The sequence below is a fragment of the Oncorhynchus clarkii genome, chromosome 33 (assembly GCF_045791955.1).
Source record: "Oncorhynchus clarkii lewisi isolate Uvic-CL-2024 chromosome 33, UVic_Ocla_1.0, whole genome shotgun sequence".
NCBI lineage: Eukaryota > Metazoa > Chordata > Actinopteri > Salmoniformes > Salmonidae > Oncorhynchus > Oncorhynchus clarkii.
The window spans coordinates 9,385,414-9,412,154 of NC_092179.1; the positions used below are offsets into that span (position 1 = coordinate 9,385,414).

General features: G+C 43.1%; 1 protein-coding gene across 1 annotated transcript in view; it reads left to right on the forward strand.

Moving 5' to 3' along the window:
- The window catches only part of LOC139392798 (synapsin-3-like), a 134,286-nt gene that overhangs the window by 104,883 nt on the left and 2,662 nt on the right, over window positions 1-26,741 (forward strand). The window contains exons 7-13 of the mRNA XM_071141056.1: window positions 2,674-2,736; window positions 5,852-5,994; window positions 7,122-7,196; window positions 7,510-7,612; window positions 23,481-23,612; window positions 25,430-25,460; window positions 25,617-25,779. Coding sequence (XP_070997157.1) covers window positions 2,674-2,736; window positions 5,852-5,994; window positions 7,122-7,196; window positions 7,510-7,612; window positions 23,481-23,612; window positions 25,430-25,460; window positions 25,617-25,779 — 710 coding nt within the window. The remainder of the gene's footprint in view (window positions 1-2,673; window positions 2,737-5,851; window positions 5,995-7,121; window positions 7,197-7,509; window positions 7,613-23,480; window positions 23,613-25,429; window positions 25,461-25,616; window positions 25,780-26,741) is intronic.

Sequence of the window (26,741 nt, forward strand, 5' to 3'; positions counted from 1 at the left end):
AAGCAACATCTCAAGACATCAGTCAGGAAGTTAAAGCTTGGTCGGAAATGGGTCAAGGTATTGGAGTGGCCATCACAAAGCCCTGACCTCAACCCTATAGAAAATGTGTGGGCAGAACTGAAAAAGCGTGTGCGAGCAAGGAGGCCTACAAACCTGACTCAGTTACACCAGCTCTGTCAGGAGGAATGGGACAGAATTCACCCAACTTTTTGTGAGTAGCTTGTGGAAGTCTACCCAAAACATTTGACCCAGTTAAACAATTTAAAGTCAATGCTACCAAATACTAATTGTGTGTATGTAAACTTCTGACCCACTGGGAATGTGATGAAAGAAATAAAAAACTGAAATAAATAATTCTCTTAGGGGCATTCTAGTTTATTATTTCTATGTTGTGTTGTAGTTTATTTTTCTATGTTGGTGATTTGTATGATTCCCAATTAGAGGCAGCTGGTAATCGTTGTCTCTAATTGGGGATCATATTTAGGTAGCATTTTTCCCACCTGTGTTTGTGGGATATTATTTTGTGTTCTGTGCATGTGCACCACGTAGTCACGTTTCGTTGTTAGTTTATTGATTTATTGTTTTGTTCTTGCTGAGTTTCACTTTATAATAAATATGTGGAACTCAACATCCGCTGCGCCTTGGTCCGTCTCTCCTCACGTACATGACATCTCTCTACTATTATTTTGACATTTCACATTCTTAAAATAAAGTGGTGATCCTAACTGACCTAAGACAGGGAATTTTTACTAGGATTAAATGTCAGCAATTGTGAACAACTGAGTTTAAATGTATTTGGCTAAGGTGTATGTAAACTTCCGACTTCAACTGTATACCTATTACCTGGGTTCTGAAGCACTTTGTACTATTTTTAGGGATTTCAAGTGGTTGACTCACAAGTGTAAATGGATTGTGTAATCATGATTATATCACTCACAGAGTTTGAAAGTGGATTAGAAATTCACAATTACACTTCCAACTCACACACATACTAAAGTTGATTTCAGCCTATGATGGATGCAAGTTCGATTTTGTTATTTTGCCAGTACAGCTTGGGGCTGTAGTTTCAAGATCTCTCAACACAGTTGGCACTGATGTCTAGTTTATTATTTATATGTGGTGTTCTAGTTAATTTTTTTATGTTGGTGATTTGTATGGTTCCCAATTAGAGGCAGCTGGTAATCGTTGTCTCTAATTGGGGATCATATTTAAGTAGCATTTTTCCCACCTGTGTTTGTGGGATATTATTTTGTGTCCTAGCATCCTTGCGTCTTTCGAAGAGTAGAGCGCTGTGATGATCAACACCAACAAGGCAACATCCATGCCGGGGGTCTTCTCTGTTCTGTTCTGTTCAGTCCCGTCCACTGACAGCCAGACGAAGTGTGGATAAAACGATAGCAGCAGCTGCCTTTGCCCTAGCAGATCTGTCAGGCCTGAGCTCACGGCTGTGTGCGTACTCTGGCTGTGTGCCCTCTGCTCTGACTGAACATCTCTCCTCTGCTTATCTAAATGTTTCCTCTCAGTGTGTGTCAGGAAGAGTCTGTGTTTTTGTACCCAGGCCCACCTTATAACTCTGATGTTTTGTGCCGTGTAACGACTGCAGTAAAGTGATGTTACAGACACACCCCATTCATGTTGTTCAGGTAATTTACTCCTCAGAAGAATACTTTATAGACAAATTAACCGTTTTTATCATGCCATATCACGACTTGACATATTATATTATTTACACCACCATAACACTAACTGGCCAAGTTTCTCTCGTGTAATATATACATTTCTGTCAGAATGCATGTCACTGATGTGATGGCTTTGATAATGTCTAATCTAACTAAAGGGGGCTGTTATATAGCGAACGATGACGCAAACTCTCCCGTGAGTCTATATCTCATTTCTGTGTGCCATTTCAAACAAGTGGGGGGAAATTAGGAGATTTAGAAAGTGGTTTCAAACTGGATAAGCCCTCTCTTTAGACGACATTCCCATCTAACAATGGTGTCAGGGGATCGATCAGCGGCAAGAATGTGTTTAAAGAGCGCGTTTGAAGTCGTCTGTTGACGTTTCCTCCTCCTCTCACATTGCGCGCCCCTCTACGAGAGAGCCCATGACGCCTGCGGTGGGGCTGGGTTGTCTAAACCCATCCCAAGAAGCTGTGGCTGTGGTCTCTCGCTTTCTCATTTCCCAGAACTTCTCTTTTGTGCAATAAACCAACATTCTTCAGAAAATACCTCATGCTTCCCTAAATTGGGAGGCTTTAAGTTCAACGTGGTAGTTCCATAATGGTCTTTGAGAAGTCATTCTCTTTAAATTAGGTTTTGATTCAATACCATACGCCAGATCTGAGCTATGCCTCGCAATTACGTTCAAGGAGGAACTTGTGTTCTGCTTTTAGTAGTCAGTCACTCACATGCACCTTACAGTTCAATCAAAGCTAATTCGTAGTCGTGGAGCCCTTGTCAATCATAGTAGGTACAGATAGACACTGGTTGTCATTATAGGGACCTCGGTGTAGCTCTAAAATGCTTTCCCTGCTCCACAGCCGTGTCACGCTAACCATTACGATATCACTTCTATCCATTTAGTTGGTAGTAGGACTAATGCATACTGCATGTCCTCTCCTCTGTCGGTGGTTTTCCAGACTGTGGTAACGTTCTGCTTTGTCTTCTTTCCCAGGTGACAACACCAACGTTCCCCGTGGTGGTCAAGATGGGCCATGCCCACGCCGGCATTGGCAAGGTAACCCCCCCCCAAACCACACACACACCACCACCACTAAGGTCTGGGCACTCCCTAGCTGCTCATCTCTCCACCCCACCATTACATGTCTAGTCTTGATTTGTTTGTGTTTGTAATGCTAACCAATTACATACTGTGCAGTTAGGAGTTGAGCTGTACATAACAGACCAGGCTCCTTATCTCTTCTCTGTGTATCTCTGAGCTTGCCAAAGGGATGATGGCATGACATCCCTTCCATAAGCAGACTATCAGTCTCGGAGAGGAGGTGGAGACGGGTGTGAAGCTGAGCTGGATCTGGTCCTTGTCGAAACCCATGATCTCACAGCCTGTCTGATAGGAAGGGACTTTGGGGGCTTTTTCAGGGGGTTTTACATGTTATTAAGGAGTTAGGGAGGAGATATGGGCATGGCGTGGGCACCGGCATGCTGATCAGTGTCGGGATCTGAAGACCTCTTCTAGTTAACTCATTAAGGCCTGGATATGCTACTGCAAGTGTGAGTCTGCAGCGGTGCAGAAAATAGACAACACTTGAACATGGACATATCCTAATTTCTCCTTATATCGTATTCCTCCTCTTTGTTTCACCATTTTGTTCTACAGTCCATGTTGTTCTACACTTCATCCTCCATTGAATACAACATTCTAAACTCTGGAGAGAAGCCGTCTCATGTCTCGTAACCCCAAGACTATTTTTCTCATTAGGCCATTGTAAATAACAACAAGGATTAAAACAAGCATGTGACTGTTCGCCTCGGGGCACCCAGGCACCGGGCAGGCAGCATAACAACCCAGCTAAGTGGGTCATTAGCAAGTGGCACCACCACAGGGTGCGCGCAAACACACAGGGAAGCAAGCAACACACACACACACACACACACACACACACACACACACACACACACACACACACACACACACACACACACACACTTTCAACAGCATGCAGTTCAGTGAACAGTCAACCAAAGTGAGTGATTACTAGCCCCAAATGGAGCCCACCTTCCTCACATATAATACAGAACCTCCCGGGCCGAGTCTGTGCGTTCACACAGTACACAAGGGGAAGCACTTCCTATACGTTTATCCCCCCTTTCCATCTGAAGGGCTGGGTGGGGTTTCCTATTTTACAGGAACCTGGAGTGCTATAGAGTTCCCACATGCCCTCTGGCTCACTTAGCATAGGCCCATTGTAGACCAGGACCTCACTTAACTCCTCTGACCTCACAGAGGACTTAGAACTGGGGGAGAGAAGAGGGTCTGGATGTAGGCCATTCAAGTGCTTCACATGGCTTTTAAGTTGAGCTGAGAGTCTCTTGACAAAAGACATTGGTTAAAATTCAAGTATCTGGAGTTGTGGAATTGGGACTAGGACTATGGCCCGTGTTACGATTTTCAGTTGTTTTTTCAGTTGTTTTTAACACTACGTTTGCGTTAACCTAATGTAATAAACTGCAGGGGGTTTTCACTTCAACAGTTCTTTATGATCCGTAGCCTAAGTCAAATGTTACGGCAATATCTTGTAGGATGACAGGGTGAATACCCGTTAAAAAAAAGATCATGATTGGCTACTTCTATCTTCCCATCCTAGTCTAAAGTCAATCAATTTTTTTTAAATTTATTTATGATATCAGATCTCAGAAAGAGACCTTTACAGCCTGTCCATCGCATGGAGTTGTTAATCCTGGTTAGGGGAGTTACGAATGGCTCACTAAAGGGTAGACAGACTTAACAGACACTAGGGAATATTTCATAACCATCGAAACTGGGCAGTGTCCAGAATCACGTTGCTTTCCACCTCAACCAGCTCTTGATCCAACTGCCAGTACATACCCTCTAAATTACCTTATGGTTTCTGCTTCCAGTATTATAGTTTACTTTATTTACACCATGGTTTGGCTTCTTTTTCTCTGGTATTGGGTTATACCTTTGGAACCACAGTGGGTAGCCAAGTGCACAAATACTTTCCTCATATGAACAGAGGAAAACCATTTCCCCCTTGTCTAGCTACCTCCACCGCTATGTCAAACATACTCAAGATGCTAAGTAAGAATCTTCAAAAGTAGTTATGACAAAACAGAGAATGAAATGCCTGATCCACAAAGTGGGCCAACTCAAGCCCACCCTCCCTTATATCTTTACCATAGGAGACCTCTTCATCTCACTTGAGAATTAGGCCACAGGAGAGAAGAAGAGACGAGCTGAAAGGAGAGAGGAGTGTGGGTGGGAAAGGGAGAGCATCAGTCCAATCTGTCCCTGTCCACGACAGCGCCTCACTGTTGCCACCGACTCCCACTGCATGACGGATGAATCATAATACCAAAGATAACAGCCAGAGGGATGATAATGAGAGTCAATGGAGGGAATATAAAGGGAATGTCCAGGACTCTGGCTGCTATCACCATACATCATATGGATGATGTACATTCAGACAGCTGTACATTACGGGCTGTTGATTTATGGCTGTCTACTACTCCGCTGCCCCTTTTCCCGTGGTCTGAGGGAGTTTCTGGAGTGTTGGAATCCCTCTTTTGTTAGCTATCAATACAGACATAGCTGGTTGGTACTTGAATTTCTTAGGCATAGTGTGCCTGTCAGTTAATATATTTAATCAAACCTGTTTACATTAAAAATACAAAAGATACTGTAGATTAGCATGTACTGTATGAAAAAAGGAGAATTTGGATAAGTTGTGGGTCGATTGAATTTAGCTACTGTTTGTCATTTCCATCAAAATGTTGTCTAGCATATTAGTGGTGGAAGAGGTGAGTTTACTCCCTTACTATGTAAAGGGCTTTTGAGCACCTACTACAGGTGGAAACCCGCTATATAGATGCAATCAATTATTACTGCACTGTCTGTATATGAAGTCATTGTGTACCTGATGAACTCTCATGGATGTGAGAAACATGCAGCTCCTAAAATCCTAACATTTTCCAGAGAGGAAGCTTTTCATTGTCCTGTCTGTGTTGGATTTACATTCCTGTGGGATTCTAACAGTCTACTTCAGCTCCTGTCTCATTGCTTTTACAGCATGTTTGGTAATTAACCATCACAAAGCACCAATTAGGCATATCTTCCTGCCGATGAACTAATTAGTGGTGTCTTCCTGTTTCAGATCAAAGTGGAGAACGAACTTGACTTCCAGGATATTACCAGTGTGGTGGCGCTGGCCAGAACCTATGCCACCTCTGAGCCTTACATCCTGTCCAAGTACGACATCAGGATCCAGAAAATCGGCAACAACTACAAGGCCTACATGTAAGTATGATGTAGTCTCTATGCTGTGTACACTGGGTTTTGTCTGTGACTTGGACATGTCAGCAATGAATGTGACTAGAAGGAAACTATATGACTTGCATGTGAATGACTTTACCAGAGAGGGGGGGGGGGGGGGTTGGCATGGAAACACAGACGGATGAAGAGAAACAGACAGAGAGACAGAGACATAGAGAGATGGCTAGAGAGACAGAGAAATAGAGAGATGGCTAGAGAGACAGAGACATAGAGAGATGGCTAGAGAGACAGAGACATAGAGAGATGGCTAGAGAGACAGAGACATATAGAGATGGCTAGAGAGACAGAGAAATAGAGAGATGGCTAGAGAGACAGAGACATAGAGAGATGGCTAGAGAGACAGAGACATAGAGAGATGGCTAGAGAGACAGAGACAAGCCCTAGAATAGTCCATCCTGCATACCAATATAAGTGTGAGAATAGGCCCATGGTACGCCCTTCCCAGTCAGTGGAGCCATGCAGGGCTCACCTACACAACAGCACCTTCTCTACCCAGGGACAACGACCAAGGTTGCACCCTGAACTGGCATTCCATTCTGTCTCCCCAGAGGGAAGTGATAGGATCAGCCGACGTGACTGTGACCACTGGGCAACTTCAGCCTCATAGTCTCAATCTTAGTTTGAACTAATATAATCTTCTCTGAGTAACCAGCCACTTCAATTTCAAATGGTCAACAGCACCCTCTTGTATACAACAGACCTTTGCAATACATGTAAAACACCATGCACAGTAACAATGAAAGTGTAAATCTACGCCCTTTCTACTTTCATGTTTCTCAATCCGAACAATTATTGCCTGACTAAAACGAGTGGAATTTACCTCCTTATCTCCACTTATTTCCTCGGCACCAGTCATGAAAGCACGTCTCCAACCGACCGTTACACAAACATAATATAGGCGTACATTGCAATCGTCATCAGTGTAGAATTCAACGATAACACCCCCCCCCCAGGGTCTTCCGTTGAACTACAAAAACAAAAACACAATGACTAAGCTAGCTGACCATTGCTTTCCATTCCGGTCCAGAGAATAGCTGAATGCCTGATTCATTTCCTTGATTTTCTCTTTGATTTGATCTCACCTTTTCTAGGAGGACGTCCATCTCAGGCAACTGGAAGGCTAACACAGGCTCAGCCATGCTGGAACAGATCGCTATGACAGACAGGTAAGCCGGCCTATAGACACTTTGTTAGACATAACAGATAAGCCTTATTATGAGAAATTCTGAAAGCTTAAAGATGTATTAGTGTGTTTATTAATGTGCACACAAGTAATTACAAGACAATGTGATGGGAGTTTAGAAGGCAAGTGAAAAGTGCATGTGCAGGAGTGGTAAAAATGAACAAACCTGAGGGGCTTGTATGACCCCCCCCCTTCAAATATGTCATACAAGCCCCTCAGGTTAGCAAAAGTTGTTTTCACTGCCCAGGTCTGTTTTGTAGTTGACAATGACAGTTGTGGATGTCACTGTGTTCCAGATATCGTGCGTGGGTGGACTCCTGTGCCGAGATGTTCGGGGGCCTTGACATCTGTGCTGTGAAAGCCGTCCACGGGAAAGATGGCAACGACTACATTATCGAGGTCAGTTGATTCTTAGCATGTCGTAGCAAGTTCTGATTAAGAAAATGACACAGTATCTCTAGGCCTTCTCTTTCAGGGTAAAAAAAGAACAACAAAAAACACAAGACATATCTCATATCATGATCACTGTATGTGTTCCTGATATAATATTTGCCAGACTACGTACAGCTAGAGGTAAATTGTAATTATCAAATATTCTGAAGAATGTTCCGGCAACACGTGGTGTTCACCATGTATGCTAACCACGTTTGAATTGCATGAGTCATAATAAACAGGGCGTGAGTAACAATGGATGGTGATGAAAGATCATGTCAAGTCCAGAAACATGTTTAATCACATTTCTCTGGTGGGCGATATCATTTTCAAAGTCATCATGAAGTAATAGATTGCATTGACAGACAAGAGTTTGGCGGGCGATGGTGGAGGACGAGGGCGCAGTCGGGATAGATCAGGCATGATTAGTCCGAGTCAGAGCAATGAAAGAATGATTACGCCGTTAGGTCAAACACGACGATCTGTCTGTCTGTCTGTCTGTCTGTCTGTCTGTCTGTCTGTCTGTCTGTCTGTCTGTCTGCCTGCCTGCCTGCCTGCCTGTCTACCTGCCTGCCTGCCTGCCTGTCTGTCTGTCTGTCTGTCTGTCTGTCTGTCTGTCTGTCTGTCTGCCTGCCTGCCTGCCTGCCTGCCTGCCTGCCTGTCTGTCTGTCTGTCTGTCTGTCTGCCTGCCTGCCTGCCTGCCTGCCTGTCTGTCTGTCCTGCCTGCCTGCCTGCCTGTCTGTCTGTCTGTCTGTCTGTCTGTCTGTCTGTTTTTTCCTCAGTTGGTTCAAATTGCAGAACTGAGGAGAAGATTTAGGGAGGACCATAGAGATAAAATATAGTGTTTTGTTCTGTGGGGAGGACCGTGTGTATTCAAACCTGTGAAACTCAAGGGTCAAGATAGACACAGACATAATGAGAAACAGAGATCTTATCATTGCAATCAGTTGTGGTACACTTGGGTTTCTTCACATTTTGTGTTACAATTTGCAATTAAAATGGATTTAATTGTTATTTTTTGTCAACAATCTACACAAAATACTATGTCAAGGTAAAAAAAGATGAATGAAAAATAAAACACCAATATGGCTTGATTAGATAAGTATTCACCTCCTGAGACACTTTTTTTATTAAGAGCTTTGCACACCTGCATTGTGCAATCTTTGCCCATCATTCTTTTCAAAATTCTTCAAGCTCTGTCAAAGTGTTTTGGGGTCATGGCTATTCAGCAATTTTCAAGTCTTGCCATAGATTTTCAAGCAGATTGAAGTCAAAACTGAAACTTGACCACTGAGGAACATTCACTGTCTTCTTGGTAAGCAACACCAATGTATATTTGGCTTTGTGTTGTAGGTTATTGTCCTGCTGAAAGGTGAATTCCTTTCCCAGTATCTGGTGTAAAGCAGACTGAAGCAGGTTTTCCTCTAGGAATATACCTGTGCTTAGCTCCATCTCATTTCTTTTCATCCTGAAAAACTCCCCAGTCTTTACCGATGTCAAGTACACCCATATCATGATGCAGCAACCACCATGCTTGAAAATAAGGAGGCAGTTACCCAGTGATGTGTTGTGCTGGATTTGCCACAAACATAAGGCTTTGCATTTCCTGTAGGCCAAAAAGTGCATTCCTTTACCGTATTTTTCTGTAGTATTACTTTAGTGCCTTGTTGCGTACTTTTATTTGACCTGTATTTAACTAGGCAAGTCAGTTAAGAACAAATTCTTATTTTCAATGACGGCCTAGGAACAGTGGGTTAACTGCCTCGTTCAGGGGCAGAACGACAGATTTGTACCTTGTCGGCTCGGGGGATCCAATCTTGCAGCCTTTCGGTTACTAGTCCGACACTCTAACCACTAAGCTACCTGCCGCCCCTATACATATGCATGTTTTGGAATATTTTTCCAACATTTTTATTCAGTATATTTGTATTTTTCTTTTCACTTTATTGTGGGGTCATTACAATGTTGTTGATCCATACTCAGTCAATGGCCTCATGGTGACATCCCTAAGCAGTTTCCTTCCTGCAGCTCAGTTCAGAAGGAGGACTGCATCTTTGATGTCTGTGTATGTCTTATTTGTTATTGGTACCAATCTACCAATCACTGCCGTTCTTTATGAGGCTTTCAATAAGCTCCCTGGTCTTTGTAGTTGAATCTGTGCTTGAAATTCAATACTTGACTGAGAGAATTTACTGATGTTGTATGTACAGTATGGAGGACAGAGGAAGGGGTAGTCATTAAAAAATATTTCACACAGTTTGAGTCCATATAACTTATTATGTGATTTGTTAATCCAAATTTCACTTCTGCACTAATTTAGGCTTGCCTAGACAAAGGGGGTGAAGACTTATGCAATTACTATTTTAGTTATTTAATTTTTTACAACCTTTACATTTACATTTATTTCAATTCCACTTTGTAACACAACAAAATGTGAAAAAGTTCAAAGAGTTAGCATACACTACAGTTGAGGAACAGTGGGAAAGTAATTCTGCTTTGAAAGTTGATAAACTTGCAACCCCACTTTTGAGAAAATAGCCCTTGAATGTTTTGGTACTTCTACTGGAGAGCTATTCTTTGTCTCCAGCCATTCAGCATCTTACACACCATCTTAAGCCTTAGCCCCACTCATCTTTTGAAGGATTCACATGTGAGGTCATGTGCTAAACAGAGTGAGCACGGTAGTGTACTAAACAACCAAAGATGTCAAGACTAAAGGCTGGTTTTTACTACGTCTATCGACATGTCTGTAGACAGTTGTCGCAGTGACATCATGAACATTCTACTGTTGTCCGACATCAAACTTGTCGTTGTCGTTATGAAAAAGTATAAACACAAAAACAACAGGCTGCATGACATCAGCAGCCTGGTGGTCCAAAATAGCATAACTGGTGTATTTTAACACCAATAAACCCATCTGTTTAAAAATGTATTTAGTAAATGTCAATCTAGTAAACCAGGCAACCAAAAGCAACTTTCTAAATAATGTTTTGGTTCGTTTCTAGCTTGTTAGTTAGCTAGCTAATGTTAAGTTAGCTGGCTAGCCTGTTAAAATAATGTCCATATCATATAGATGACAACGTCTTAACTTTAGCTCATTTGTATTCATTATTACAGGAAAATAAACTCACAACAAGATCATTATTTACAAGTTAATGGCAAGCTAATTACAGATAATAGCTTACGGTTGTGAGTGTGACAAAATAAAAGCAAGGCATTCTGCCAGAGAATTTTTGGACTTGGACACTGTCTCGTTGGCCTAACGTTATATCCCAAATTGACTTTGGTGCAGGTCATGTTGTTCTTCACATTACCTTTTCTGGTAAACACACACTATATCAAATAAAATCAAAGTTGCATAGTGGAGTCTTTCTGTTTAGACATGTTGCTAGCTAGCTAACCAATAGCTAGTAATGCAAATGGCTCTGAGATACTAATAATATTACTGCACAGATCATACATGTAGTGTTAGCTAGTGAGCCAGCCAGCTAACGTAAGATAGCTAGATAACAGTACACTATAACTTGTAATGAAAACAACTTTCTGACAAATTAGAAATGTATAATATCTGAAAATGTAGCTAGCTAGACTCTCTTACCCATATACATGGATGAACACGTCTCCCTCTCTGCCATGGTTGCCCTTAGATTGAAGATGTAATCCGGAGACAGGTATTCTATACAACAGCCTTCTGGGTGTTCTCTTTTCGACTCCCTCTGCATATTTGCAATCAAACGCCATCATTTTTTCCATTGCCTTAGCTATCATACACTACTTCCACCTTGCATTCCACTGATTTCAAAACTCGGTCCTCCAGAAAGTGGAGAGCAACACTTTTTCAGTTCTTGAGAACCACCTAATGAGAGTGGTACAATAAGTGCCTTTGTGCGACAGACATTATCACACACCATAACAACCTCTGGCTTGGTTTACTTTGGGCTGCTGGGCAGCACGGCATGGTGAGCACTTGTTGCTGTAGAACACATCTGTTTAAAAGGAGCAGATACACCGTTACACCGACCAGGCACTTCCTGTTGTTCCACTTAGCTCACATTGACTGCAGACAAGGCCTATAGCTACAACCACGCACAATACACAGAGATAACTGCATTGCCCTAACCTGACGTTATTGGACAAGCGAAGAAACGCAGGCACGCACGCATGCACACACACACACACATATACACACAGGGTAAAAAGAAGCTTCGGCAGACCGAGATACGTGCATGGTCGTGACCTGACGTACTGTATTGGGACTGGTAAAAACATGACGTAGTGCAGCCGTCTCAGTGCTTAGGTAGCTCCATCTCTCACAACCGGCCCAGCGTCTCGTTTCCTCCAGACAAGCCTGGTTTATCTCCTCTCACAGGGCAGTTTATGGACCGAACGGTGGGAAGAAGAATGGGTGGGGTAGGAGGAAGAGGAAAGAGCTGGTTGTGTGAGAGTGTGTGTGGATTGGACAATCGAGACAATTCAGAGGGGTGCATGTGTGCTTGCGCGTGTGTGTGCTCGCGCGCACGTGTCTGTGTGCGTGTGTGCATATGCATGCTTATGTGTGCTAGCTTGCACCTGTGTGTGTGTGTGTTTGCTGCACACCTGCACAGTTGATTTACAGTGCAACTGCCAGCTGTTGTGAGTAACTGTCCTTGGTGCAGCAGGCCAAGCGGAACCCATTTGTAAGCCACTGTTTTTGATGAATAGTTCTGTTCCCCGTGTTAATTTATTTCATAAAGCAGGTGTTACCTATACTTTTGATCTCATGGAAAACACAACATAATTGATTTACGATGCCAATTTAACCTACTTTTCTTGGTTGCATTCCATAAATCATTAGACTTTTCCAGTTGCAGAGGGTGATTAGACATAATTTCGGTGCTAACCTGTCTGTGATATGGTGTACTATAGGCTATTGTGTTATGTATCTACCACAGTATAACTTTGTCCAAAACACATTTTCTGGCATTCTTCAACGGTCCTTATTAAATATAAGCCATTAAACTCACTGTACCATTGAAAGGAGGAAATTAAGGACTAGCATACAATGGACTCCTCTGTGCTTTTCCTCTAAACACATTACCATGTCCATGTACAGCAGTGGAAGTTAGGAACACTCATGAATGTTAGTTAAAATGAGATAAACACTTCGTAATGGGTTTATATTAAAACCGGTAAAACAACAGGAATGGTCTCGTACAGGAACCGAAACCAGTTTTGCTTTGAATGACCTTTACCCTTGAGAGATTACTGATGAGACCCCAAAATGTTTGAGCTTTTACTCATTCACATAAACAGTTTTCAAAATGCTTAAGAAGGGTATTTCCGATCTGCATCGTCATCTCAGATCACACACACGCATCTCTCCAATGTGGTTTGTTTATGTGCAGTCCCCTCATGGGCAGTTAAATGTAAAATGACCTCTTGGCCCGGTGCTCTGAGATGTCCATATTTAGCTTGCTCTTTAACATGCATCAACATTCTCTCTTAGCCTGATGTTTCTAGGGTGGAGGCCACTCTCCCACCTACCCATCTGTCATCCTCTTTCTCTCTTCCCATTGTAGGAAGGGGCTTATAACCAATGTGTGTGTGACACACCAGTCTTAGAGGTCTGAGACAGACTGTGATCGCAGCAGTGACACGGTCACGTAACAATGTTCTGTGACAAGGAGAGTTCTACACACACAGACACACACACACACACACACACACTGTGGCGGCAGGTAACCTAGCGGTTAGAGCGTTTTGCCAGTAACTGGAAAGGTCATTAGTTTGAATTCCAGAGGCGACGAGGTGAAAAATCTGTCTGTGCCCTTGAGCAAGGCACTGAACCTTCATTTCTCCAGGGTTGCGGTTGTTAATGGCTGACCTTGGCCGTGACCCCACTCTCCGAGGGTGTCCCAGGGGGAGTTGGGATATGTAAAAAGCACATGTTTTTATAAGAAACCACCAAATTATACACACCCCTCGACTTGGTGGCATTTAATTAGTGTGAATGGTAACATAGCAATATTGCACGCTCCTGGCAGTGGGAACCTGTTTGTGTTCCAGACAGACATTACACATGGTGCCAGGTCGCAGTTGTAAATGAGATGGCCTACCTGGTTAATCTCAACTGGCCTACCTGGTTAAGTAAAGGTTAAATTTTAAAAAATGGTGACACTTCCCATTAATGAAAAGTAATGGGTGTTTACATTCACTTCATATAGAATCCACTGGTACTGATCTCAACATGTGGGTCATTCCACTAATTCGGTGCCTTTTGAGTGTAAGAGCAAGAACAATTTCATAAAAACATGTTTTCAGATCTCGAGGTTAAATACATAAATGACTATATATAGTAAGTGCCTATTCAGTGCCAAATAAAGTCATAGGGCTGACGATTTAATCTTAAATCAGCCATAAATCCCCTTGTGACAGGGTGAATGGAAGCTTGTTGTGTGCAACAGGGAGTGGCAATTTAATTCAAGCTTCGCAAAGAAAGTATATTGTTAAAACATTTCTAGTCTGTATCTATGTGTATTCCAGGAAGCCTGGTGAAGTTCCATGGCAGAAATAGAGCTAAAGAGGGGTCGGAACCCGGTGTCAATCAGTGATGCCTCGCAACACATCAAACCAATCAAATACCTTGCTTGGGCGGCGCTCCAGATTAGTTTCGTCGGAGCAACAGTTATGAGGACAAAAAAAATCAACAAAACAAGCACTGGTGACAAAACATTTTAGAACGTTTGTGGCACACTGGTTTTCACAGCATTTCGCTGTTCTTTTAAAATGAGCTAAAGCTGCAGCAATGGGGGAGAAATGGTCTACAGTGCTGGCCATATCAATATTTAGATGTGTTTTTTTAAAGTTTCTGAAGTGTTATTTGGCTGTAAAGGCTAGCATGAGGGACAAGACGTAGCTAGCCACAATGAGGTTTGTATCAGGTTTCAAGACCCAAGTGCAGACTGTGTAGAAGTAACAATGTTTATTGTAACAACAGGGAGAGGCAAACGACAGGTCAAGGCAGGCAGGAGTCGATAATCCAGAGAAGTGGGGCCAAGATACAGGATGGCAGGCAGGATCAGGGTCAGGGGCAGGCAGAGTGGTCAGGCAGGCGGGCTCAGAGTCAGGACAGGGCGAGAAAAGAGAAACTGGAAAAGGCAGGAGCTGAGACACAAAACGCTAGTAGGTTTGAACAAACAAGACAAACTGGCACAGACAGACAGAAAACACAGGTATAAATACCCAGGGGATAAGTGGGGAAGATGGGTGACACGTGGAGGGGGGTGGAGACAAGCACAAGGACAGGTGAAACAGATCAGGGCGTGACAGTTTGTTTTGAGAAAAGTCAACTAACCTTGTAAGCTTCCTAGGTGTAACTAACTCGCTAGCTACTAGCTAGGTCTCTTTCTCTCACGATTATAAAGCCAACAAAATTTGACTAAAAAAATAATATTATTGACCTAAAAGGTTAGCAGTGTTGGCCCAGTCGCTAGCTTATCCAGGGTCAATAAAGCTGTAGGAACAACTGCAATAATTTTGCAAGCAATATTGCGAAAATGAATAAAATAAAATGAACCTCATAAAATTTGACCTGTAATGCTCATCTCCTGTAACCTAATTGCCATCTTCTTATTTTCATACTGCACCTACTAAATTACAAGGGTTGGATTTTTCACTTAACAATTGTCAGTACTTAAAAGGCATCTGGTATATGGTTTGCATCATATACATTATCTACTGGTATCATTTTAAATTAAGAACATATCTCAACATGTAAACAATGTGTGAGTTTAGCTATTCTCTGCTTCAAATGACAGATGCCCATAAGGTCAGTAATGTCATCAGACTGTAGGCATATGGCTGCGTTGGAGATGCATGACATATGATAAGCTGCGAAACGGATTCACATGGCTGATATACTGAGAGAGAGAGTGACAATCAAATATAACAGATCTTACAACTAGACACAAAGGAAATGTTCATTTGAGAACACAACACAGACACACAGATACATTAGAGATAGAACCCCTTCCCCTCTATATTGACGCATTGGGATATGTGATTAATCAACATTAACACTACTTCATTTCAAATTATATTTGAACAATTAAAACAATTAAAATACCATAAGGTGGCAGGTAGGCTAGCGGCTGAGATCGTTGTGGCAGTAACCAAAAGGTTGCTTGTTCGAATTCCTGAGCCAACTAGGTAAAAAAAATCTGTCGGTGCAATTGAGCAAGGCACTTAACCCTAATTGCTCTTGTAATTCACTCTGTATACGAGCCTCTGCTAAATGACTAAAATGTAAAGAATCAACACAATTCAAAATGTACAAATAAGCTAACGTGTATGTAAAGAGTAAGTGGCGCCGGAAAAGTAGGCAGACGTTTTACGGCCCTCCAACCGATTGTGTTTTTTGTTTTTTATTTGCGTTGTTTGTAACTTACTCTTTTACTTATTTTGTACATAATGTTGCCGCTACCGTCTCTTGTGACCTAAAATAACTTCTGGACATCAGGACTGCGATTACTCACCACGGACTGGCAGAATTAACGAGTCTGACAAGGCCGACGCAAACAATATACTGCTTTCTCGGGAACAGACCCAGATCTCCGTGATTTGCATGAAGAGGAGGTGAAGAAAAAGGGTCCGGAGGGCGGGCCGCCTTCTAAGAATTCGTAGGCGATCTAATAAACCCCCACTTCCTTCCATTCTGCTAGCAAACGTGCAATATTTGGACAATAAAATAGATGACCTACGTGGAAGATTAAACTACCAACAAGACATTCAAAACTGTAATATCTTATGCTCCACGGAGTCATGGCTGAACGACGACACTATCAACATAAAGCTGGCTGGTAATACGCTGCACCGGCAGGATAGAACAGTGGGGTAGGGTTAGACAAGGGGCAGCGGACTATGTATTTTTGTGAAAAACAGCTGGTGCACGATATCTAAGGAAGTCTTGAGCTATTGCTCGCCTGAGGTAGAGTATCTCATGAAAAGCTGTAGACCACCCTATCTACCTAGTGAGTTTTCATATGTATTTTTTGTAGCTGTTAACATACCACCACAGTCAGAGGCTGGCACTAAGACAGCATTGAAAGAGCTGTATTGCGCCATAAGAAAACAAGGAAACGCTCTCCCAGAGGCCTAGCTCCTAGTGACCGGGGACTTTAATGCAGGGAAACTTTAATCCGTTTTACCAAATTTCTTTCAGCATGTTAAATGTGCAACCAGAGGAAAAAAAACTCTGCACCACCTTTACCCAACACACAGAAACGCGTACAAAGCTCTCGCTCGCCCTGCATTTGGCAAATCTGACCATAATTCTATCCTCCTGATCCCTGCTTACAAGCAAAAATTAAAGCAGGAAGTACCAGTGACTATGGTGAAGCAGATGCTAAGCTACAGAACTGTTTTGCTAGCACAGACTGGAATATGTTCCCGGGATTCCTCCGATGGCATTGACACCACATCAGTCACTGGCTTCATCAATAAGTGCATCAATCACGTCGTCCCCACAGTGACCGTATGTACATACCCCAACCAAAAGCCATGGATAAAGGCTAGAGCTGCCGCTTTCAAGGAGCAGGACTCTAACCCGGAAGCTTATGAGAAATCCCGCTATGTCCTCCGACGAACCATCAAACAGGCAAAGCGTCCATACAAGACCAAGACCGAATCGTACTACACCGGCTCTGACGCTCATCGGATGTGGCAGGGCTTGCAAACCATTACAGACTACAAAGGGAAGCACAGCCGAGAGCTGCCCAATGACATGAGCCTACAGGACGAGCTAAACTACTCGCTTCGAGGCAAATAACACTGAAATATGCATGAGAGCACCAGCTGTTCTGGAAGACTGTGTGATCACGCTCTCCGAAGCCAATGTGAGTAAGACCTTTAAATAGGTCAACATTCGCAAGGCCGCAGGGCCAGACGGATTGCCAGTACGTGTCACTGCGAGCATGCGCTGACCAACTGGCAAGTGTCTTCACTGACATTTTCAACCTCTCTCTGTCTGAGTCTGTAATACCAACATGTTTTAAGCAGACCACCATAGTGCTTGTGCCCAAGAACACTAAGGTAACCTGCCTAAATGACTACGGACCCGTAGCACTCACATCTGTAGCCATGAAGTGCTCTGAAAGGCTGGTCATGGCTCACATCAACACCATTATCCCAGAAACCCTAGACACACTCCAATATGCATACCGTTCCAAAAGATCCACAGATGATGCAATCTCTATTGCACTCAACACTGCCCTTTTCCCACCTGGACAAAAGGAACACCTATGTGAGAATGCTATTAATTGACTACAGCTCAGCGTTCAACACCATAGTGCCCTCAAAGCTCATCATTAAGCTAAGGACACTGGGACTATACACCTCCCTCTGCAACTGAATCCTGGAATTTCTGACGGGTGGTAAGGTTAGGAAGTCCTGGACTTCCACCCCCAGGTGGTAAGGTTAGGTAACAACACATCTGCCTCGCTGATCCTCAACACAGGGGCCCCTCAGGGGTGCGTGCTTAGTCCCATCCTGTACTCCATGTTCACTCATGACTGCACGGCCAGGCACGACTCCAAAACCATCATTATGTTTGCTGATCACAACAGTGGTAGGCCTGATCACCGACAACGATGAGACAGCCTATAAGGACGAGGAGGTCAGTGACCTGGCTGTGTGGTGCCAGGACAACAACCTCTCCCTCAACGTGATCAAGACAAAGATGATTGTGGACTACAGGAAAAAGAGGGCCGAACACACCCCCATTGTCATCGGCGGGGCTGCAGTGCAGCAGGTTGACAGCTTCAAGTTCCTTGGTGTCCACATCACCAACAAACTAACATGGTCCAAGGACCCCAAGACAGTTGTGAAGAAAGAACGACAAAACCTATCCCCCCCCAGAAGACTGCAAAGATTTAGCATGGGTCCTCAGATCCTCAAAAGGTTCTACAGCTGCACCATCGAGAGCATCCTGACTGGTTGCATCACTGCCTGGTGTGGCAACTGCTCAGCCTCCAACCGCAAGGCACTACAGAGGGTAGTGAGAACGGCCTAGTACATCACTGGGGCCAAGCTTCCTGCCATCCAGGACCTCTATACTAGGCAGTGTCAGAGGAAGGCCATACAAATTGTCAAAGACTCCAGACACCCTAGTCATAGACTGTTCTCTCTGCTAACACACGGCAAGCGGCAGCAAGTCTAGGTCCAAGAGGCTTCTAAACAGCTTCTACCCCCAAGCCATAAGACTCCCGAACACATAATCAAATGGCTACCCAGACTATTTGACTGAAACACCCAGTAGACCTAGAGCAGGGTTGGCCTGATCCAATTGTAATAGGTTTATACACTGTGTTATGTTTAACTGTATTTTTTGTGTACATTTTTTAACATACAATGCCTTTTTGTTACAGCCTTATTCTAAAATATATTAAATCGTTTTTTCCCTCATCAATCTACACACAATACCCCATAATGACAAAGCAAAAATAATACAAAATTGTTTGTTTTTTGCAAATGTATTAAAAATAAAAATTGAAATATCACATAAGTATTCAGACCCTATACCCAGTACTTTGTTCAATCTTGGTTTCATCAGACCAGAGAATCTTGTTTTGCATGGTCTGAAAGTCCTTTAGGTGCCTTTTGGCAAACTCCAAGCCTCCGCCTGGCCACTATACCATAAAGGCCTGATTGGTGGAGTGTTGCAAAGATGGTTGTCCTTCTGGAAGGTTCTCCCATCTCCACAGAGGAACTCTGGAACTCTGTCAGAGTGATCATCAGTTTGGGTTCTTGGTCACCTCCCTGACCAAGGCCCTTCTCCCCCGATTGCTCAGTTTGGCCGGGTGGCCAGCTCTAGGAAGAGTCTTAGTGTTTCCAAACTTCTTCCATTTAAGAATGATGGAGGACACTGTGTTCTTGGGAACCTTCAATGCTGCAGAAATGTTTTGGTACCCTTCCCCAGATCTGGGCCTCAACACAATCCTGTCTCGTGGCTCTACGAACAATTCCTTCGACCTCATGGCTTGGTTTTTGCTCTGACATGCACTGTCAACTGTGGGACCTTATATAGACAGGTGTGTGCCTTTCCAAATCATATCCAATCAATTGAATATACCACAGGGTGACTCCAATCAAGTTGTAGAAACATCTCAAGGATGATCAATGGAAACAGGATGCACCTGAGCTCAATTGCAAGTCTCATAGCAAAGTGTCTTAATACTTATGTAAACAAGGTATCTGTGTTTTATTTTTAATACATTTGCAAAAAAATCTAAAATCCTGTTTTCACTTAGTTATTATGGGTTAATGTGTGTATATTATGAGGAAAATGTATTTAATCTATTTTAGAATAAGGCTGTAACTTAACAAAATGTGGGAAAAGTCAAGGGGTCTGAATACTTTCCGAAGGCACTGTAGGTAGGTCTACACATATAACGCATGGCATATAGGATATAACCTTAATCTCTTGGGAAATTCATTGGGACCTCTTCCTTTATCTGCAAACAGGCTTTCATTGCTTTCCATATCTAAGGACAGAAAAAAATCACAAAGAAACAGGCGTCATTATACTCAAATTTGACAACATGAAATATGATGTTGCTATTATTTGTTGAGGGCTCTGCTCTCTACAATCATACCTCACAAACTGGAACCACTACATCTCCCTCAATGGCCACACTTCAGACTCAGCTGCAGTTATAGAGGGTGTCCCCCAGGGCTCTGTGCTGGGTCCCTTACTCTTCCTCATCTACATCCTCCCCCTTGGTCAGATCCTTTGTCACTTCAACCTTGACTTCCACTGCTATGCCGATGACACCCAGATCTACCTCAGCACCAAATCCCTCCTCAAACCACCTCTGACCCGCATTGAATACTGCCTCTCTGCAATAAAAACAACCCTGCCTTAAGCTCAACAGTGATAAAACAGAACTCCTCCTCCACCCTCACCAAAGTTGGCAACCTCACCCTCACCATTGACGACACCACTGTCTCTCCCTCCATGCACGAAACCTTGGTGCCATCCTGGACTCCAACCTCTCATTTGACCACCACATAAGACAGACTGTCAAAACATCATTCTTTCACCTCCGCAACATTGCCAAAGTCAGATCTTCCTTCTCCCGTCCTGCCGCTGAAACTCCCATACGTGCATTCATCTCCTCCAGTCTTGACGACTGCATCTCACAACTCTCCAGCATCAACTCAAGCTCCCTCCATAAGGTTCAAAACTCTCCTCACCCACACCAAGTTCTGGCAGCACATCAGTGACAGGGCCTTCTCCAGGGTTGCTCTTAGGCTCTGGAACTCCCTCTCTCCAGCCATCCATGACTCAGAGTCCATTACTATCTTTCAGTCTCTCCTAAAGCCCCACCTCTTTGACAAGGCCTACCCTTAAGGCTTGCCCCTCCACACACCCGTACAAGCAACGAAATATACTACCAAGACACTCCTCTCGTGACCATACTGAGCAGCACCTAACCCTTACCCTCCCCCTTACCCTACACCGGGTTCATATCCAAATCCCAACCGTCCTATACACTGATTCATTACACTCTTTCCCTTCTTTGAGCCCACCCCTCTCTTTATTCATGTCTTGTTTCGCCTGATGTTTTGATTTGTCTCCTGTTGTTTTTCTTTTTCCATTTCTATGATTGTAAAGCGACTTTGGGTCCTTGAAAAAAGCGCTATGTAAGTATGTATATGTATTATTTATCATCAAGCCGTATTCAACTGAAATCGTTGGCACGAATAGTTCAACAACATCTGTGTGAGAATTCTTGGCACACATACTTAGGCATGCACTGGGCACTTGCCATTTCACATAAATTAAAAAACAGACATTACACACCATCATAGAAATCATTTAGCTAAAGTAAACAAACAACAGTAGCCTCTTTTGGAGTTTCTGTACTGCCCATCCCGAGTACAGACTGCACCATTTCCAACCATTAATCTTTCCATCCCAGAATACAGTGTACAGACCAGCAGCAGAGAACACTGTGCAGCCCAATGAAAGAGGGGGAAAACAACACCTCTCCTCTATGTTCTAATACTAAAGGGCAACTAACTGCAGCCTTGTCATCTGCTAGATGAGTCTAAATCCCAATAAATCACCAGGGTGTAACCGGTACTCTGGCTGCCACTGCACCACGTTTGAAGTGGCTCCTGGCTTGCAGTGTGTCCCGGCTGCAGCTGCCAGTCCTCCAGGGCTCAGTCAGTCCCAGCCCCTTATGGTTATGGCCAGTGGTGGAAAAAGTACCCAATTGTCATACTTGAGTAAAAGTAAAAGATACCTTAGTAGAAAATGACTCATGTAAAACTGAAAGTCATCCAGTAAAATACTACTTGAGTAAAAGTCCAGAAGTATTTGGTTTTAAATATACTCAATTATCAAAAGTAAATATTATTGCTAAATATACTATATCAAAAGTATCAAAAGTAAAAGGACAAGTATAAATAATTTCAAATTCCTCATATTAAACAAACCGGACCTCATCATTTTCTTGTTTTTTTTGTTTACAGATAACCAGGGGTACGCTCCAACACTTAGACATAAGTGCTTTTGGGTGTCAGGGAAAATGTGTGGAGTAAAATGTACATCATTTTCTTTAGGAATGTAGTGAAGTAAAAGTACAAATTTAAAAAAGTATACAGTACAGTACAGATACCCCAAAAAACGACTTAAGTAGTACTTTCAAGTATTTTTACTTAAGTACTTTACACCACTAGTTATGACTAAGGGGCCACACTGCCAGGCACATCACCTGCCCAGTTCTCCTCCTTCTACCCATCTCCCAGCTCTCCCAGCTGCACACACGCACACACATACATACAGACACTCGTAGACACACACACACACGCACGCACGCACGCACACACACACACACACACACACACACACACACACACACACACACACACACACACACACACACACACACACACACACACACACACACACACACACACACACACACACACACACACACACACACACACACACACACACACACACACACATACATACAGACACTCGCCTGTGTATACTGTGTACATGGGGCACATGGATAAAAGGAGTTCTGTCTGTTTACAGTTTGCTCTGGCCACAATGCGTGCAGTGGCCTGATACCACTCTGGGGACATGACACATGCATTCTGCTGGCAGTGTTCCCTCTGTTTTCTCCCTCAGCCTGTGAAACAGGCTTTCCTCTGTTTGTTTTGGTTCTCATTTGGCGTGGCATTGGCACGACCCTCTCATGCAGAGGAAAGCATGGCTGGTGGATTGGTGGAGAGCCACATGCTTTGCGGAGATGGTTTCAAACAAAGCACATGTGTTGTGAGTTGAAATGCTACGGTGGGGAAAGTTTATGTTGAGTCAATTATCTATGTGGCCGTGCAATGTCCTGACATCCAGTGTCCACCCATAAGTTACGACATAAGTACTAAATGTACTGAAATAATGACCGTAATATTTTGATGTATTTGAAGTAATAATATGTCACATCAATAAATCACATCTCTCATGTTTATACCTATAGTACTATAGTATAGTATAGTGTAGTATACACTATAGTATACACATATACACATATCAGTAGTCACTGTGCTCTAACATCAAAACTGCAGTGAATTTCACCCCCTCACCATCATCTTCATCAGGCATAGCTGCTCAAATAAGATGTTCCAATACTGCTCTCTAGTGGCAAGAATGAAGTCAATCACGTTGAATGGATTTACAGTGAATTTCTCATTTACTTGCATTGACTTAGTCTAGAATCCCTGCCAATACTGTCCGTGTAGTTGTTCTTCACTCTGATTGGTGTACCTCTCCTGTGTCGTCTAGGTGATGGACAGTTCCATGCCTCTGATTGGTGAGCACGTGGAGGAGGACAGGCAGCTGATCACTGATCTAGTGATCAATAAGATGTGCAGCGTGCTGCTCGGGATCAACACACCACAGCCCATCGCTGTGAAGGTAAATCTCTTTCACCTCCTCTCCAGAGTGTTACACTATTATGGATTTGCATTTGAATTTATCATCTACAGTGCCTTGCGAAAGTATTCGGCCCCCTTGAACTTTGCAACCTTTTGCCACATTTCAGGCTTCAAACATAAAGATATAAAACTGTATTTTTTTGTGAAGAATCAACAACAAGTGGGACACAATCATGAAGTGGAACGACATTTATTGGATATTTCAAACTTTTTTAACAAATCAAAAACTGAAAAATTGGGCGTGCAAAATTATTCAGCCCCTTTACTTTCAGTGCAGCAAACTCTCTCCAGAAGTTCAGTGAGGATCTCTGAATGATCCAATGTTGACCTAAATGACTAATGATGATAAATACAATCCACCTGTGTGTAATCAAGTCTCCGTATAAATGCACCTGCACTGTGATAGTCTCAGAGGTCCGTTAAAAGCGCAGAGAGCATCATGAAGAACAAGGAACACACCAGGCAGGTCCGAGATACTGTTGTGAAGAAGTTTAAAGCCGGATTTGGATACAAAAAGATTTCCCAAGCTTTAAACATCCCAAGGAGCACTGTGCAAGCGATAATATTGAAATGGAAGGAGTATCAGACCACTGCAAATCTACCAAGACCTGGCCGTCCCTCTAAACTTTCAGCTCATACAAGGAGAAGACTGATCAGAGATGCAGCCAAGAGGCCCATGATCACTCTGGATGAACTGCAGAGATCTACAGCTGAGGTGGGAGACTCTGTCCATAGGACAACAATCAGTCGTATATTGCACAAATCTGGCCTTTATGGAAGAGTGGCAAGAAGAAAGCCATTTCTTAAAGATATCCATAAAAAGTGTCGTTTAAAGTTTGCCACAAGCCACCTGGGAGACACACCAAACATGTGGAAGAAGGTGCTCTGGTCAGATGAAACCAAAATTGAACTTTTTGGCAACAATGCAAAACGTTATGTTTGGCGTAAAAGCAACACAGCTCATCACCCTGAACACACCATCCCCACTGTCAAACATGGTGGTGGCAGCATCATGGTTTGGGCCTGCTTTTCTTCAGCAGGGACAGGGAAGATGGTTAAAATTGATGGGAAGATGGATGGAGCCAAATACAGGACCATTCTGGAAGAACCTGATGGAGTCTGCAAAAGACCTGAGACTGGGACGGAGATTTGTCTTCCAACAAGACAATGATCCAAAACATAAAGCAACATCTACAATGGAATGGTTCAAAAATAAACATATCCAGGTGTTAGAATGGCCAAGTCAAAGTCCACACCTGAATCCAATCGAGAATCTGTGGAAAGAACTGAAAACTGCTGTTCAGAAATGCTCTCCATCCAACCTCACTGAGCTCGAGCTGTTTTGCAAGGAGGAATGGGAAAAAATGTCAGTCTCTCGATGTGCAAAACTGATAGAGACATACCCCAAGCGACTTACAGCTGTAATCGCAGCAAAAGGTGGCGCTACAAAGTATTAACTTAAGGGGGCTGAATAATTTTGCATGCCCAATTTTTCAGTTTTTGATTTGTTAAAAAAGTTTGAAATATCCAATAAATGTCGTTCCACTTCATGATTGTGTCCCACTTGTTGTTGATTCTTCACAAAAAAATACAGTTTTATATCTTTATGTTTGAAGCCTGAAATGTGGCAAAAGGTCGCAAAGTTCAAGGGGGCCGAATACTTTCGCAAGGCACTGTAGATTTGATCTCAGAAGTAATGAAGAATTGCTTCAAATAAGCCCTTGTGTAGAGAGTATATCAAACCAACCATGCATCATGCACTATTACTGTCCATTTTCAATGCTTTTCATTTCACAGCCACAGACGACCCAGCCAAGAAGGGCCCAAGGTAAAGAGACCTCCATCGACATCTTATCACCAGTTTGATTGCTACAACATTTGATTGTTGTTGTGGTGAATATGAACATTATGATAGTGTTGAGAAATACACATAGTAGTGCCTTGAGTCTCTAAGACGAAACACGAATGTGTGTTTGCTCTATAGGTGGGCATCACTCTGGATCTAGTTCTCCCTCCCAGTCAGCCCAGGGTTCTCCTCAGCGAGCCCGCTCAGCTAACACCTCTCCCAGCCAGGCCTTCCAGCCCGGACCCATCCCACCTCCCGTTGCCACCGGCCCCTGCTCCCAGAAACAACCTCCTCAACTGAAGTAAGTCAACGCATCAAATGCCTTAAATCTCATCTCCATGGTCATAGCTGATGTTAACATGGGTGTGTAATACGAATATTAACTTAACAGAATAATATAATTAAGCAATAAGGCATGGGGGGGTGTGGTATATGGCCAATATAACACGGCTGAGGGCTGTTCTTAAGCACGACTCAACTCTGAGTGCCTGGATACAGCCCTTTGCCATCATGGTATGTTGGCCATATACCACAAATCCCCAAGGTGCCTTATTGCTTTTATAAACTGGTTACCAACGTAATTAGAACAGTAAAACAAAAAAAAATGGTCATACCCGTGGTATACGATGTGATGTACCACGGCTTTCAGCCAATCAGCATTCAGGGCTCAAACCACCCAGTTTAGAATGTCATATGTTGGCCATATACCACACCTCCTCGGTGCTTATTGCTTAATTAGAATAGTAAAGAACTCTACTGTGCTAAGTACAAGATCTCTAGTAAAAGTTCTGTGAAAACCTTAAACTGTCATCTTTTCATTAAAATATTTACTTTCTGGGTAAAACTAGGAATATATCTACTTGGAGCAGATCTGTGCAGATGCCACAAATGGCTGCTAGATGGAGACTTTGTATAGATATTTTACCGCTCCTGTAGCTCGACACTTCCTGTTTACAGAAATACTCTACTATAGTCTCTGACATGCCCACATTTGTTCCTGTTTTAACGGCTGTTAATAAATGGCCTCCATTTGCAGGGTGCTCAGCTCCAGCCACCCCTTCAGATAATATGTGATAAAAGTGAGTTTTGATTCCCTCGTAACTCCCTAGTTCAACGTGGATTGGCTGTACATGGCAAAGGGGTTGTCTGTAGGGAAATTTACAACTAGATTTCTCCACAACCATTGCCCAGTTTACCTCCTGGCTCGGATACACAACTAAAGTTTGACTGTATTTCTGTCCAAGCTGACAGTCGTTGGCTTTG